General features: G+C 34.4%; 1 protein-coding gene across 1 annotated transcript in view; it reads right to left on the bottom strand.

Moving 5' to 3' along the window:
* The window catches only part of TECRL (trans-2,3-enoyl-CoA reductase like), a 131,624-nt gene that overhangs the window by 32,235 nt on the left and 86,211 nt on the right, over nt 1-13,178 (bottom strand). Inside the window, exons 5-7 of the mRNA XM_065914673.1 lie at nt 13,049-13,164; nt 7,175-7,280; nt 5,860-5,932 (exon numbers count right to left, since the gene is read on the bottom strand). Coding sequence (XP_065770745.1) covers nt 5,860-5,932; nt 7,175-7,280; nt 13,049-13,164 — 295 coding nt within the window. The remainder of the gene's footprint in view (nt 1-5,859; nt 5,933-7,174; nt 7,281-13,048; nt 13,165-13,178) is intronic.

The following is a 13,178-nucleotide window of genomic DNA, read 5'->3' as shown; positions in this document are numbered from 1 at the left end:
TAGCCAAAGGATTGGCTTTTCAGCTTCAGCATCAGTCCTTCCAATGAACATTCAGGACTAATTTCCTTTAGGATTGACTAGTTAGATCTTGTTGCAGGCCAAGGGCCTCTCAAGAGTCTTCTCCAACATCAGTTCAAAAGCATCAATTCTTCGGCGCTCAGCTTCTTTACAGTCCAACCCTCACATACATACATGTGAGGAAAAAACATGGCTTTGATTAGACAGATCTTTGTTGGCAAAGTAATGTCTCCACTTTTAAATATATTGTTTAAGTTACTCATAGCTTTTCTTCCAAGCTTTCTTTAATATCATGACTGCAATCACCATCTGCAGTAATTTTGGAGCCCAAGAAAACAAAGTCTGTCACTGTTTCCATTATTTCCCCATCTGTTTGTCATGAAGGATGTGACCAGATGTGATGATCTTAGTTTTTTGAATGTTGAGTTTAAATCAACTTTTTCACTCTCCTCTTTCACTTTTATCAAGAGGCTCTTTAGTTCTTCACTCTCTGCCATAAGTGTGGTGTCATCTGCATATCTGAGGTTAGTGATATTTCAAACCCCGGCAATCTTGATTCGAGCTTGTGCTTCAGCCAGCCTGGCATTACTCATGATGTATTCTATAAGTTAAATAAGCAGGGTGACAATACACAGCCCTGACATATTCTTTTCCCAATTTGGAATCAGTCCATTTTTCCATGTCCAGTTCTAACTGTTACTTCTTGACCTGCATATAGATTTCTCAAGAAGCAGGTCTGATGGTCTGGTATTCCCATCTCTCTAGGAATTTTCCACAGTTTGCTGTGATCCACACAGTCAAAGGCTTTGGCATAGTCAATAAAGCAGAAGTACATGTTTTCCAGGAACTCTGTTTCTTTTTCTATGATCCAATAGATGTTGACACTTTGATCTCTGGTTCCTTTGCATTTTCTAAATCCACCTTGAACATCTGGAAGTTCTCAGTTCATGTACTGTTGAAGTCTGGCTTGGAAAAAAATTAGTATTACTTTGCTAGCATGTGAATGAGTGCAATTGTGCCATAGTTTGAACATTCTTTGACTTTGCCTTTCTTTGGAATTGGAATGAAAACTGGCCTTTCCCAGCCCCATGGCCATGGTTGTTTTCCAAATTTGCTGGCATATTAAGTGTATCACTTTCATAACATCATCTTTCAGGATTTGAAGTAGCTCAACTGGAATTGCATCACCTCTACTATCTTTATTCATTGTGATGTTTCCTAAGGCCCACTTGACTTCAGACTCCATGATGTCTGGCTCTAGGTGCATGCTCACACCACTGTGGCTATCTGGGTCATGAAGATCTATTTTGTAAAATTCTTCTGTGTATTCTTGCCATCTTTCCTTGATATCTTCTGCTTCTCTTTGGCTCATACAATTTATGTCCTTATTGAGCCCATCTTTGCATGAAATGTTCCCTTGGTATCTCTAATTTTCTTGAAGAGATCTCTAGTCTTTTCCATTCTGTTTTTTCCTCTGTTTGCATTGATCACTGAGGAAGGATTTGTTATCTCTCCTTACTATTCTTTGGAACTCTGCATTCAAATGTGTGTATGTTTCCTTTTCTCCTTTGCCTTTAGCTTCTCTTCTTTTCTCAGCTATTTGTAAGTCCTCTTCAGACAACCATTTTGCATTTCTTTTTCATGGATAGGGTCTTAATTACTGCATTCTATACCATGTCATGAACTTCTGTCCATAGCTCTTTGGGCACTCTCTCTATCAGATCTAATCCTTTGACTCTATTTGTCACTTCCACTGTATAATCATAAGGGATATTATTTAGCTCATACCTGAATGGTCTAGTGGTTTTCCCTACTTTCTTCAATTTAAGTTTGAATTTGATAATAAGGAGTTCATGATCTGAGCCACAGTCAGTTCCCTGTCTGGTTTTTGCTGTCTGGATAGAGCCTCTCCATCTTTGGCTGCAAAGAATATAATCAGTCTGACTTCAGTATTGACCATCTGGTGATGTCCATGTGTAGAATCATCTCTTGTTGTTGAAAGAGGGTGTTTGCTATGAACAGTCTGTTCTTAGCAGTTGGCAAAACTGTTAGCCTTGGTCCTGCCTCATTTTGTACTCCAAGGCCAAACTTGCCTGTTGCTTCAGGTATCTCTTGACTTCCTGCTTTTGCATTCCAGCCCCCTATAATGATAAAGGATATCTTTTTTTGCTGTTCATTCTAGAAAGTCTCATAGGTCCTCATAGAACCGTTCAATTTCAGCTTCTTTTGCATTAGTAGTTGAGTCATAGACTTGGATTACTGTGATTTGAATGGTTTTCCTTGCAATTGAATGGAGATCATTCTGTCATTTTTGAGACTGTACCGAAGTACTGGATTTAGGACTCTTGTTGACTATGAGGGCTACTCCATTTCTTCTAAGGGATTCTTGCACACAGTAGTAAATAAAATGGTCATCTGAGTTAAATTATTCACCCATTCCAGTTCATTTTAGTTCACTGATTCCTAAGATGTTGATGTTCACTCTTGCTATCTCTTGTTTGACCACTTCCAATTTACCTTCATTCATGGACCTAACATTCCAGGTTCCTATGCAACATTGATCTTTACAGCATCAGACTTTACTCTCATCACCAGTCACCTTGATATCTGGGTTTTGTGGTCGCTTTGACTTATTCTCATTATTGTTTTTTGAGTTATTTCTCCACTCTTCTCTAGTAGCATATTGGGCACCTACCAACTTGGGGAGTTCACCTTTCAGTGTCATATATTTTTTCTTTAAGCTTCTCCTACTTAGATCAAAATTTAAGATCAAGTTAATGTGATTTTTTTTTTCCCCCAGAAAATGTCTATCCAGAATATATTGGTTTGGCATACTAGAACCTGACTAGCCTTTTGCTCAGTTTACTGCTTTCTGTGCCAAAGTGCCAATTCTGTTCCAGTTATTTGCTGGTTGTGAGTGAACTGAATAAGCAATGTGCAGTACCAACCACTATCAGATGTCATTGACCATGATGTGCATCTGTTAGTTATAGATTGATATGTAGACTGAGAGCTAGCTGCAAAGGTTGTACTTTGTGTAACTGCAATTCACATATGTGGTAACTGAAATCTGAAGTGTGGATTTAGGGGCTGGTATTATTTAACTGAACTATAAGAACTGAAATACATGCATATCAGAGCCATGCAAAGCATGCAGTGCCTGTACATGTTATTCACTCTCCACTTGGCATAGTTATTGTCATGCTCTATATATCTTCACAGATTTGGAATCCTACTTACATCATATTTATTATAAAGTCTTAAGCGCAGTAAAATTAAGCTTTTAGAACCTTCATTTCCTAATATATACTGGGAATATTAACAGTTGCATAAGGTTATTTTTTCTCATTTAAAATTTTTTTGACTTTTAAATTGAAGAATAATTCGTTTACAGTGTTTTGTTGATTTATGCCATACATCAGTGTGAATCAGCCATAATTATATATATGTGTGTGTGTGTGTGTGTGTGTGTGTATGTGTGTATTGTGTGTATATATATATATACACACACACACATACACACACCCCTTCCTCTTGAGTCTCCAAAACCCTCAAATGTTGATTCTAATTACAAAACAAATAGCAATTTTACAGCTCTTGCCAAATAATAAATTTTCTGTAAGTATTTTGCACATATTAAGCACAGTTAACCTCTATTATTTTGCATCATATATACAAATGCAGCAATTTTCTGAGGCTCCTTTTCTTAAATATCATGAATCAAAAATATCTTGCTTTTTCCCCCTTTGTTCATATTCTAAAGTTGGAAAGTACATTTTCAGATAAAATATTTTAAAATATCAGAGTTTTGTGAGATCAAGATCAGGGAAATTTTTTCCTTTTGTATTCTTAGTTCATTGGTTAGTATTTTGTTGTTCAGTTGCTCAGTTGTATCCAGCTCTTTGCCACTCCATGGACTGCAGCACACCAGGGTTCCCTGTCCTTCACCATCTCCTGGAGCTTGCTCAAACTCATGTCCATTCAGTCAGAGATGCCATCCAACCATCTCATCTTCTGTCATCCCCTTTTTGCCTTCAATCTTTCCCAGCATCAGGGTCTTTTCTGATGAGTCAGCTCTTCGCATCAAGTGGTCAAAGTGTTGGACCTTCAGCTTCATCATTAGTCCTTCCAATGAATATTCAGGGTTGATTTCCTCTAGGATTGACTAGTTTGATCTCCTTGCTGTTCAAGGGACTCTCAAGAGTCTTCTCAATCACCACAGTTCAGCCTTCTTTATGGTACAACTCTCACATCCACACATGACTACTGGGAAAACCATGGCCTTGACTAGATGGACCTTTGTCGCCAAAATAATGTCTATGCTTTTTAAATGCTCTGGGTTGCTTATAGCTTTTCTTCCAAGGAGCAAGAGTCTTTTAATTTCATGGCTGCAGTTAACAATGACAGTGATTTTGGAACCCAAGACAATAAAGTCTGTCATTGTTTCCATTGTTTCCCCATGTATCTGCCTTTAATAAGTGGGACCAGATGCTATGATCTTAGTTTTTTGAATGTTGAGTTTTAAGCCAGCTTTTTCACTTTCCTCTTTCACTTTTATGAAGAGGCTTTTTACTTCCTTTTTGCCATGAGGGTGGTGTCATCTGCATATCTGAGGTTATTGATATTTTAAATCTCAGCAATCTTTATTCCAGTTTGTGCTTCATCCAGCCTGGCATTTTGCATGATGTACACTGCATAGAAGTTAAATAAGCAGGGTGAAAATATACAGCTTTGCCATACTCCTTTCCCAATTTTGAACCAGTCAATTATTACATGTCCAGTTCTAATGGTAGCTTCTTGACTTGCATACAGATTTCTCAGGAGTCAGATGAGGTGGTCTGGTATTCCCATCTCTTTACAAAGAGTTAAAGTTCTGAACACTGAAATCATTTGCTCTTATGGCTATAGTAGATTTTGAAAAAACTCTGAATGAATATAATTCTCTGTGTCACTACTTCAAGTAAGGATATTAGTTTAACATCTTTAAGGTTTATGTTGTTTTATAAAATCTGAAATAAGGCTTGAATACATCATTTATATTCATTTATTTTCAAACTTATAAGGTAGAAATTGACCACAAAAAATAACTCTCAATTAAGTGTGAAACATCACATATAATGCTATGTGTATTATAATACATAATATATAATACTATGTGTATTATAAAACACACATAATATATAATGTATGTATATATATTATATACATATAATACATATATTATATGTGTATTATATATAGGCTCTGCTATGAGTGTCTTTTGGACTGCAGGAAAAGATGAGGAAAGGTCCACTGAAGATTTAAAAACTGGAATTCTTCAATCAGAACATGTATGTATCCCAATAGAATAGGAAATAAGGGTTTAGGTTTTGTTCCAGTGTGCATTGCACTAAATTGGTTCATCTGCATCAAGGGATAAGACATTTAGTAAAGTTATAGGAAGCAATATGTCACGGGAGGGGAAAAAAAGCCTTTATTTTTCCATTTGAATTATATTTTTTTTAAAAAAATAACATTTACTTACAAACTCTTGACAGTTTTTTTTTTATCTTTACCCTTTCATTTTACTATCTGTCATTTTTTAGATTTATAATCAACTTATATTTTTTGCTACAGTTTCTATGGAGAGAGAATAAATCAAAATATGTCAGTCAAATTTGATCTTCTAATCCTACATAAAAATTTAATGGAGTATGTGTGAAAGCAATTTAAAGTTTATATTTTTTCATTATTTTCTTATTCTTTTATGTGTGCCATGTCATGCATCATTTCTATGTAGTTTAGAACAGTTTTGATGTTGGCAATTTAGTATGGGGATAGTTAAGAAGAAATTCTACATACATGGTGGTGTATACCGTGGATGATTAATGTAGTAGGCAATCCAAGAAGTGAATCCCCAATAAAAGGCACAACTCTACAAATAAAACAAAATAAAAGTTAAGGAATATATATACACATAACATCATTTGAATCCACATGATACATTAATATTCCACATCACAGTATTTCGGTATAAAAAGGTTATAAATTTTCTAAGCCTGATAAGTGGAATGCTTCTTCATCCTATCAAGTAGCTAGCATCTTAAAAGTACCTATATGATATCACTAAGAAAATGCATTTCTTTGCTCAACCCTTGTCAGTATAAATTAGTATTTAGAATACAGAGAAATGTAGCAATGTGTTTTAGGAAGACTTTTCAAGAATAGCTTTTGTCTGTCAAGTAATAAATAGGAGGGAAGTAATAAAGATAATAAATTAATCTATTAGATAAGATTTACCAAGAGTTATATCCCCAAAGTAATTGAATAAATGAATGAGTTACCTAATGTTTTTTGATTGATTATGAAGAGAAATGGACCAGTTTGGGTTTACTAGGTTATGATGCTGATCTGATCCTAATGTGACAAATGTTAATACCTTCTTTCAAAACAGAAGCTAGTCTAAATGATTTTTTGAGGTTTCTAAGAGTTCAAGAGTTTACTGTTTCATTTTAATGACAAAAATAGAATAGTTCCCTCTTCAAAAATTTTAGAAAGTGAATATTTGCTAAAACTCAGGAAGGTCTTAAAGATATAATTCATTTTGAAACCAAATTTTAAATAGGAAAATAAAATCAATTTAAATTGGAAAATTGAGTTATACCATATTGTCTAATGTACATTTCCATCTCAATATTCTAGTGTTTCCTGTTTTCTTGATAATCATTTGATGGTTAATAGCATTTATATTCATCATTTTTGGGGAGAGCAGAGATCCTGTTATTGCACTGACAACAACAATAAATAGAGGATACAGCATCATCATTTTAGTCATACAAATTTATATTTATTAGAGGGTTTATGTATCAGATTCTTCCACTTCAAGTGGTACTTAGTCTGAATTCAGTGCTAAGTATTTTCAAAATTAAAGGTGCCTAAAAGTACCTTGTAACATAAGGTCATGGCAAATATTTTATGTAACATTATTTGTTGGGAGCAGCTCTGATGAACCAGATCATTCAGAAAATAGCATTTCAGCAGTTTAAGATATACTGATACACCTGAACAGAAAAATCTAAGCTTGAGAGAAATAAGCATAATTAAATGATAATGCAGATGATCCTATATATAAAATTTATAAAAAGTAATTAAAATTACAAAACATATCAATGCCCACCTTTATCAAATTTTTCAAAGGTGTCTGTCCTGCAGAAACCTTGTGAACAAATAAGGTTTCCAAAAGGTATCGGATATAGTGTATACAATGACAGAAGCAGGCCAAGCTAGAAAGAAAATAAAACACAAACCCATTAAATTCCCTTCCAAAAATCTGAATCACCTTATGCATAAAATGTTTTCATTTTCCTTTCTATTTTTGAAGATAAATCTTTTAAAATTAATGTTATTGGAGTATAGTTAATTTACAATGTTGTTAGTTTCTGCCTTTCAATAAAGTGAATCAGTTATACATATCCACTATTTTTTAAATTATATTCCTATATAGATTATTACAGAGTATTGAATATAGAGTTCCCTGTTCTATATAGTAGGTTCTTATTCAGTATCTGTTCTATATTTAGTAGTGTACATCAATCCCGGTGTCGCAATTCATCTTTTCCCCACCTTTCCCTTTTGGTAACTATAAGCTTGCCTTCTACATCTATGAGTCTATTTCTGTTTAGTAAATAAATTCATCTATATTAATATATTGTGACTTTCTCTTTATCAGGAAAATACTGGTTTTGATAACTAAAACACAAATGTTAGTTTTCATATTTTTATTTTATTTATTCTAAAAAATTTCTACATTTAATAATAAAAGTACTGTTACAACAGTTTCTTTAAATTTACTTCTGATGACACTCAAGATATTTTATAATACCAGTCATAAACAGTATGTTTATCTTTCCAAAGAATATATATATATATATATATATATATATATATAGTACTTATAAATGTGATCATATCAAAATAGCTTAAATTTGAAGCAGAAAATCTACAACCTACATAGAATGCATTTGACATGTTATAATATTCAACATAGCTTTTTCGTTGCCTGGTTGTCCTTTCACAAGTACCACAGATTGAAAAAGTTTGAATTTCACTTTCTATCGAGTCAATGCAGCTTTTTTTTTTAAGTTTGTTTTCTTGCCTAACATATTGCAATATTTTGTGTCTCTTTATGTCATTTGTTTTTGTTGCTTTTCTAACCCATCACCTCTTCTTGTTATTTGTGTAATTAATATTTAAAAAGTGAATGTCAAATGCAGTTTACAGATGTATGTTTCTTTGTTTATACTTAAAATATATTTCCATCAAATATACACCTATTTTATTATAAATAAACATGTAAAATTTCAACCATTATGACTGCTATTCAAGAAAATCAATATTTATCAAAGATTATATACTTAAACCAATGAACGTTAAGCATAAAAATCAGCATTTCATCTACAATATGTAAAATCAAACATTGAATCTACACTGTATGTTTATATTTTGGTAATGAATTGATGATTTCTGGTGCTAATGAGTGATTTTGGGAAAAACAGATAAACAAAAACAAAGCAACATACCTAAATCATTAGTTAATGTATCACTATTCATTAATTCATAAAAATAAAACTGCACCTGTTGTGGGAGAGATGTTCTATGTGGTGTATAGATCTATGAACAACAGGCAAATTTTGAAAGAAGTGAGAGAGTAAAGTGTATATGTTTGGGGGCAAAGCTTTCTAGAGAGTAACAGAAACAAAAGCAAAGGTTCTGATATAGAAAGTTGACTGTGGGTTCAAGGGACTGACAAAATCAGTATCTCTCGTAACTTCTTGGTTCATTTGTAGAAGTATCGGTATAAATACCGGAGTTATAGAATTTTACATTTTTTAAGAAAGTGTCAGGAAGCATTAACAAGAGGCTTCCTGTGTGCTGTTTTGGATCTGTCAGGAACCCTCTGGCCCTTATTGATTCCTGAATATTCAGGAACTAAGAGGAGAGGCACGCCTTTCCCGAGGCTGAGGAATCCAGGCATTTCTCATTGCAGTGATAAATACCCTCTTCCTTTTCATGAGCCAAATGGTAAAAGGTGATTGTTTGCAACTCTCTCTTTGATAGGGATCATCTTATGTTTTGTAAGTCTGAAATTTTAATCTTTGTCTTTGCTGAGAATAACCACCTTGTAAGACAGTATATACGCCCACTGCCTATTGATTAAAACTTTGCTCCATCAGAGCTTTGGTCCCTGTGTCTCCCTTTTTCTTTCTTTTCTCTCTCTCTCTCTCTCTTTCTGACTAATTCCTTGGAGCGCGGAGGCCCGCTGAGCTCACTTTCTAGCCCGGGCTTCTAAGCCCCTCTCGAGAAGGCACACTGCGCCTTCACCCACTGGAGAGGGCGCCTGGTGCCTACGTGCAGCAGCGCGAGCCCTAAAACCAGGGCTCTATTGGCTTTCTGCGCAAACCAGGGGATATCAACCTCTTTCTCTCTTACTTTCCGGACCACCAGGTTCCGGTCCATTAAAGGACCAACAAGCGCTTTCAGCCTCTTCCTCTCTCTTACTTTCTTATCGTCGACTCCAGACCACCAGGTTCCGGTCCATTAAAGGACCAACAAGAAAGCAGAAAAATTATCTTTTGCTCAACAATGAAGCAGAGCTCTGAATGAGAAATATTAGTTTAAGCTATGATTAAGTTAGTTCACTTATTTACTTTTCATTATACCATTAGGACATAGAGATTACCATAGCAGATAGCAATGCCTTAATATTTGGATATACACCACTTTGTACATTATTGATAACTCACCAAGTTTGATTTAATTTCAAAATATTTAATTATGATTGAAAAAGTGAAAGTGAAAGTCACTCAGCCCTGTCCAACTCATTTGAGATCCCATGGACTATGACATAGTCCATGTAATTCTCCAGGTCAAAATATTTGGAATGGGTAGCCATTCTCTTCTCCTGGGGATCTTCATAACCCAGGTATCGAACCCAGGTCTCCTGCATTGCAGGTGGATTCTTTACCAGCTGAGCCACCAGGGAAGCCCTAGTTATACTTGACTTTCATTCAAACATAAAATCTTTCTTTTTCTAGTGCTAAACTAATAGAACATCCATAAGTAGGTTTGGATCCATTTTTTTCCCCCAGTTGTAATATTTGAAGATTTCTTATGTTTTATCAACTAAGTTTCAAGATATGAGGACTGTTAAAAAGAAACTTTATAAAGTTGCAAGGCAGTCATTGTACCAGGTTTCTTTTGAGGAAGAATATGAAGGCTATGTTCAGATAAAAGATTGTCAGTGTAAGAGATTTTGCTAACGGTGGATACTGAATTGCAGAAGGCACAGTGTAAGAATTCTAGGAATTGAGTGAAGTTCAGTAAAAGCAACAAATAGAACGCTTTAGAGCATATTTAAATGGAGTATGAAATATGAGCGGTGATTTGAATGTGGGGAGTTCATAATGTCAGTGACCTAAACAAGGACAAAGGATCCAAATATCAAAAGCTATTTTGTTCTTTGTATTTTTTTGTTTGTTTGTTTGTTTTGTGTTTGTATTTAAGGCAGATATTCAAACTGTGGATACTCAATACAGGAAAGTGTTCTCTGGCTACTTTTTCATCCCTGATGTTGCAGTTAAAGTCTTAAGGAGATGCACATAAGGCATATGTGCATCTAGTTCACTAGATCCCTCTGCTGGGAAGGACCATGGCAGTTTTAAGTATGTGTCTGCTCTCTAAAATACTACTGATTGAATAAAGAACATATGCATTACATCAAGTCATGGGCCACCATTTCACTACTTGAGAAGCATAGAGATCATGCTGGAGATTCATCCTTAGTCCTAGTGTACAGATCTTTGTAAAAGATCCAAAGAATTTGGGGGCAGTTGAGTCACAAAAGGATTGGAACCTAGCAGAAAAATGCTCTGGAATATGATTCAAAGTGACTTGGAAGAAGCAACTTTGGATTATATGTCAGGTGGATATGGGGTTTGAAATTTTATCTTTTTAACTTTGAGAAATGACATCATCTGTCCTGAAACTGAATTGCCTTAGAGACCTTGGGATTATTTTATAGACCTCTACTAGACACTTAAATTTCAAAAGTAGCTTGTGTATATCTACTCTGAATGATTTCATATAAACTTAACATATTTGTGCTTTAGGAAGAATGTGGCACCGATGCATTTATCACTGAGATGTTACAAAACATACCATGTTTATGTTTAAGAATAGCAACCATCAGTCAATTCCTTTGAGAATGTTTTTGGGTAAAAGAAGGAAAAGGTCTTTTCTCCATGCTGTGCTATATATCTGGTGCACATTATTATTATATGTCTGATCTAAAAAATGAGGGCAATTACATTCTCCAATAAACTCTCCACCCCAGACTCTAAATGAATTGGGCATTCTCTTCACTTAAGAAAAAGAAATACTGACTTTCATGTTACCAAAGGACCTGAACAACTCATCCTATACTAACCTGACCATGATCCCCGAGATCCAACCTTCCCTTGCCTCCTGTGCACATGTTGCACAAGCTTTCTCTCTGCTCCTACAAAGCATCAAACTTCTATGTACCACAGATAATTTCCATGTGAATATTTCTCAGATTTACTAGTTTGACAATCTCACATACCTTCAGAAAACATAGAAAGTATTTAAACATAACTTTCTTTTAAAAGCCCATCTCAGAACACACATCCAGTTCAGGTTCCTCTCTTTTCATACTCTAAAAAGTCCAATGTAAAATAAATTTGTATGTAATTGTTTCATGCCTCTATTCATTCAAAACATTACTATTGGGTGTTTTTTAAAAATCATTTAGTGTATCAAGTATTAACAGAAAAGATTGAACATCAAAAGACATTCATTATATAACTTAAATTCATAGAGTGAAAAACACAAATGACTATTTAAATATATAATTTTAAAGTAATAAATTGTATAAAGGGAAATATTTTAGTAGTGTATTTCTCATGGAAGGAATAGAAATGATAATGCTGATAAGAAATATTGAGCTTTATGTGAAGTTTGAATAAGAGATAAGAAAGTGGGAGGCCATGAAGAAAGGTTGGAGGAAGAGGGATAATGTGTGTAGATGCCCTTGTGTGAAAAGGCATAGCAGATATCAGAACAAGAAGGGTGGGCATTGTGGCTGCAGTCCAGAAGTAAGAGTGAATGAAAGATTAATTTGAGATGGGACATCCAGGAGTCAAGTTATGTTCTATCATATAGCATCCCTATGATCTGAATTTTGCTTCTTAATTCACTTAGAGTTTAGGCATTTGCTCAGATTCTTTTTCCGAAAAAATAAATTGGTAACTCTACATATCCAAGTCACATCTTGAATGATTATTCTCTTTCTTTTTAATTTGATATTTGATATAGGAGACAGAGGTAAAGAACCACCTGCAATGAGAGACCTGGGTTTGATCCCTGGGTTGGGAAGACACCCTGGAGAAGGGAAAGGCTACCTACCCACTCCACTCCTCTGGCCTAGAGAAAGTCCATGGAATCACAAAGAGTTGGACACAACTGAGCAACTTTCACAGAGAAGGAGGTTATTTCCACAGTATGTAAAGAATTATACTTATATATTCATCTTTGATAAGTGTCCTTGGTCTTTTTTATGTTTTATATCAAAGTTAAATTTGATTTTGGCCTTTGATTTACTAAAAGTAAATTTTAAAACCTTTTTTTCTTCCAGTTTATTAGTTCAGTTATTATTGATTTTCTATGCAATTTTGCCCATATTTTTGGAGAAGTATTTATATTCTGTGCCCTATACATGACCTCTCAACTTTGTAACATTAAGCATTTCATTAGCTTGCTGATTGTGATCATAACTAACAAAACTTACATCCACTCTAAGGTATATTTAATATATTAAGTATAGTAAGTAATAGGTACTTGTTTATAAACTTACAAAAATATATTTCCCTAAAAGTGAATCCATGTTAATTGAGTTTATATTTATTAACATAATATCTGTGTATTAGTTTGTCTCCTTCTTAATATATATGCACCATGTGTATGCATTACTTACTGTACCACTGGGTGACATAATCTTCTAGAGCTCTCTTTCATGTCATATATATACGGGATCCTCAAATAAAAGAGGAGATATATTAGCAGAGGTCCTGTGTATTCAGCCAAAAATACCTGAAAAAAGAAAG

Source organism: Muntiacus reevesi, chromosome 22, assembly GCF_963930625.1.
Source record: "Muntiacus reevesi chromosome 22, mMunRee1.1, whole genome shotgun sequence".
Lineage (NCBI taxonomy): Eukaryota > Metazoa > Chordata > Mammalia > Artiodactyla > Cervidae > Muntiacus > Muntiacus reevesi.
Note: the sequence above shows the minus strand (reverse complement) of the source record. Positions and strands in the feature narration are given on the sequence as shown.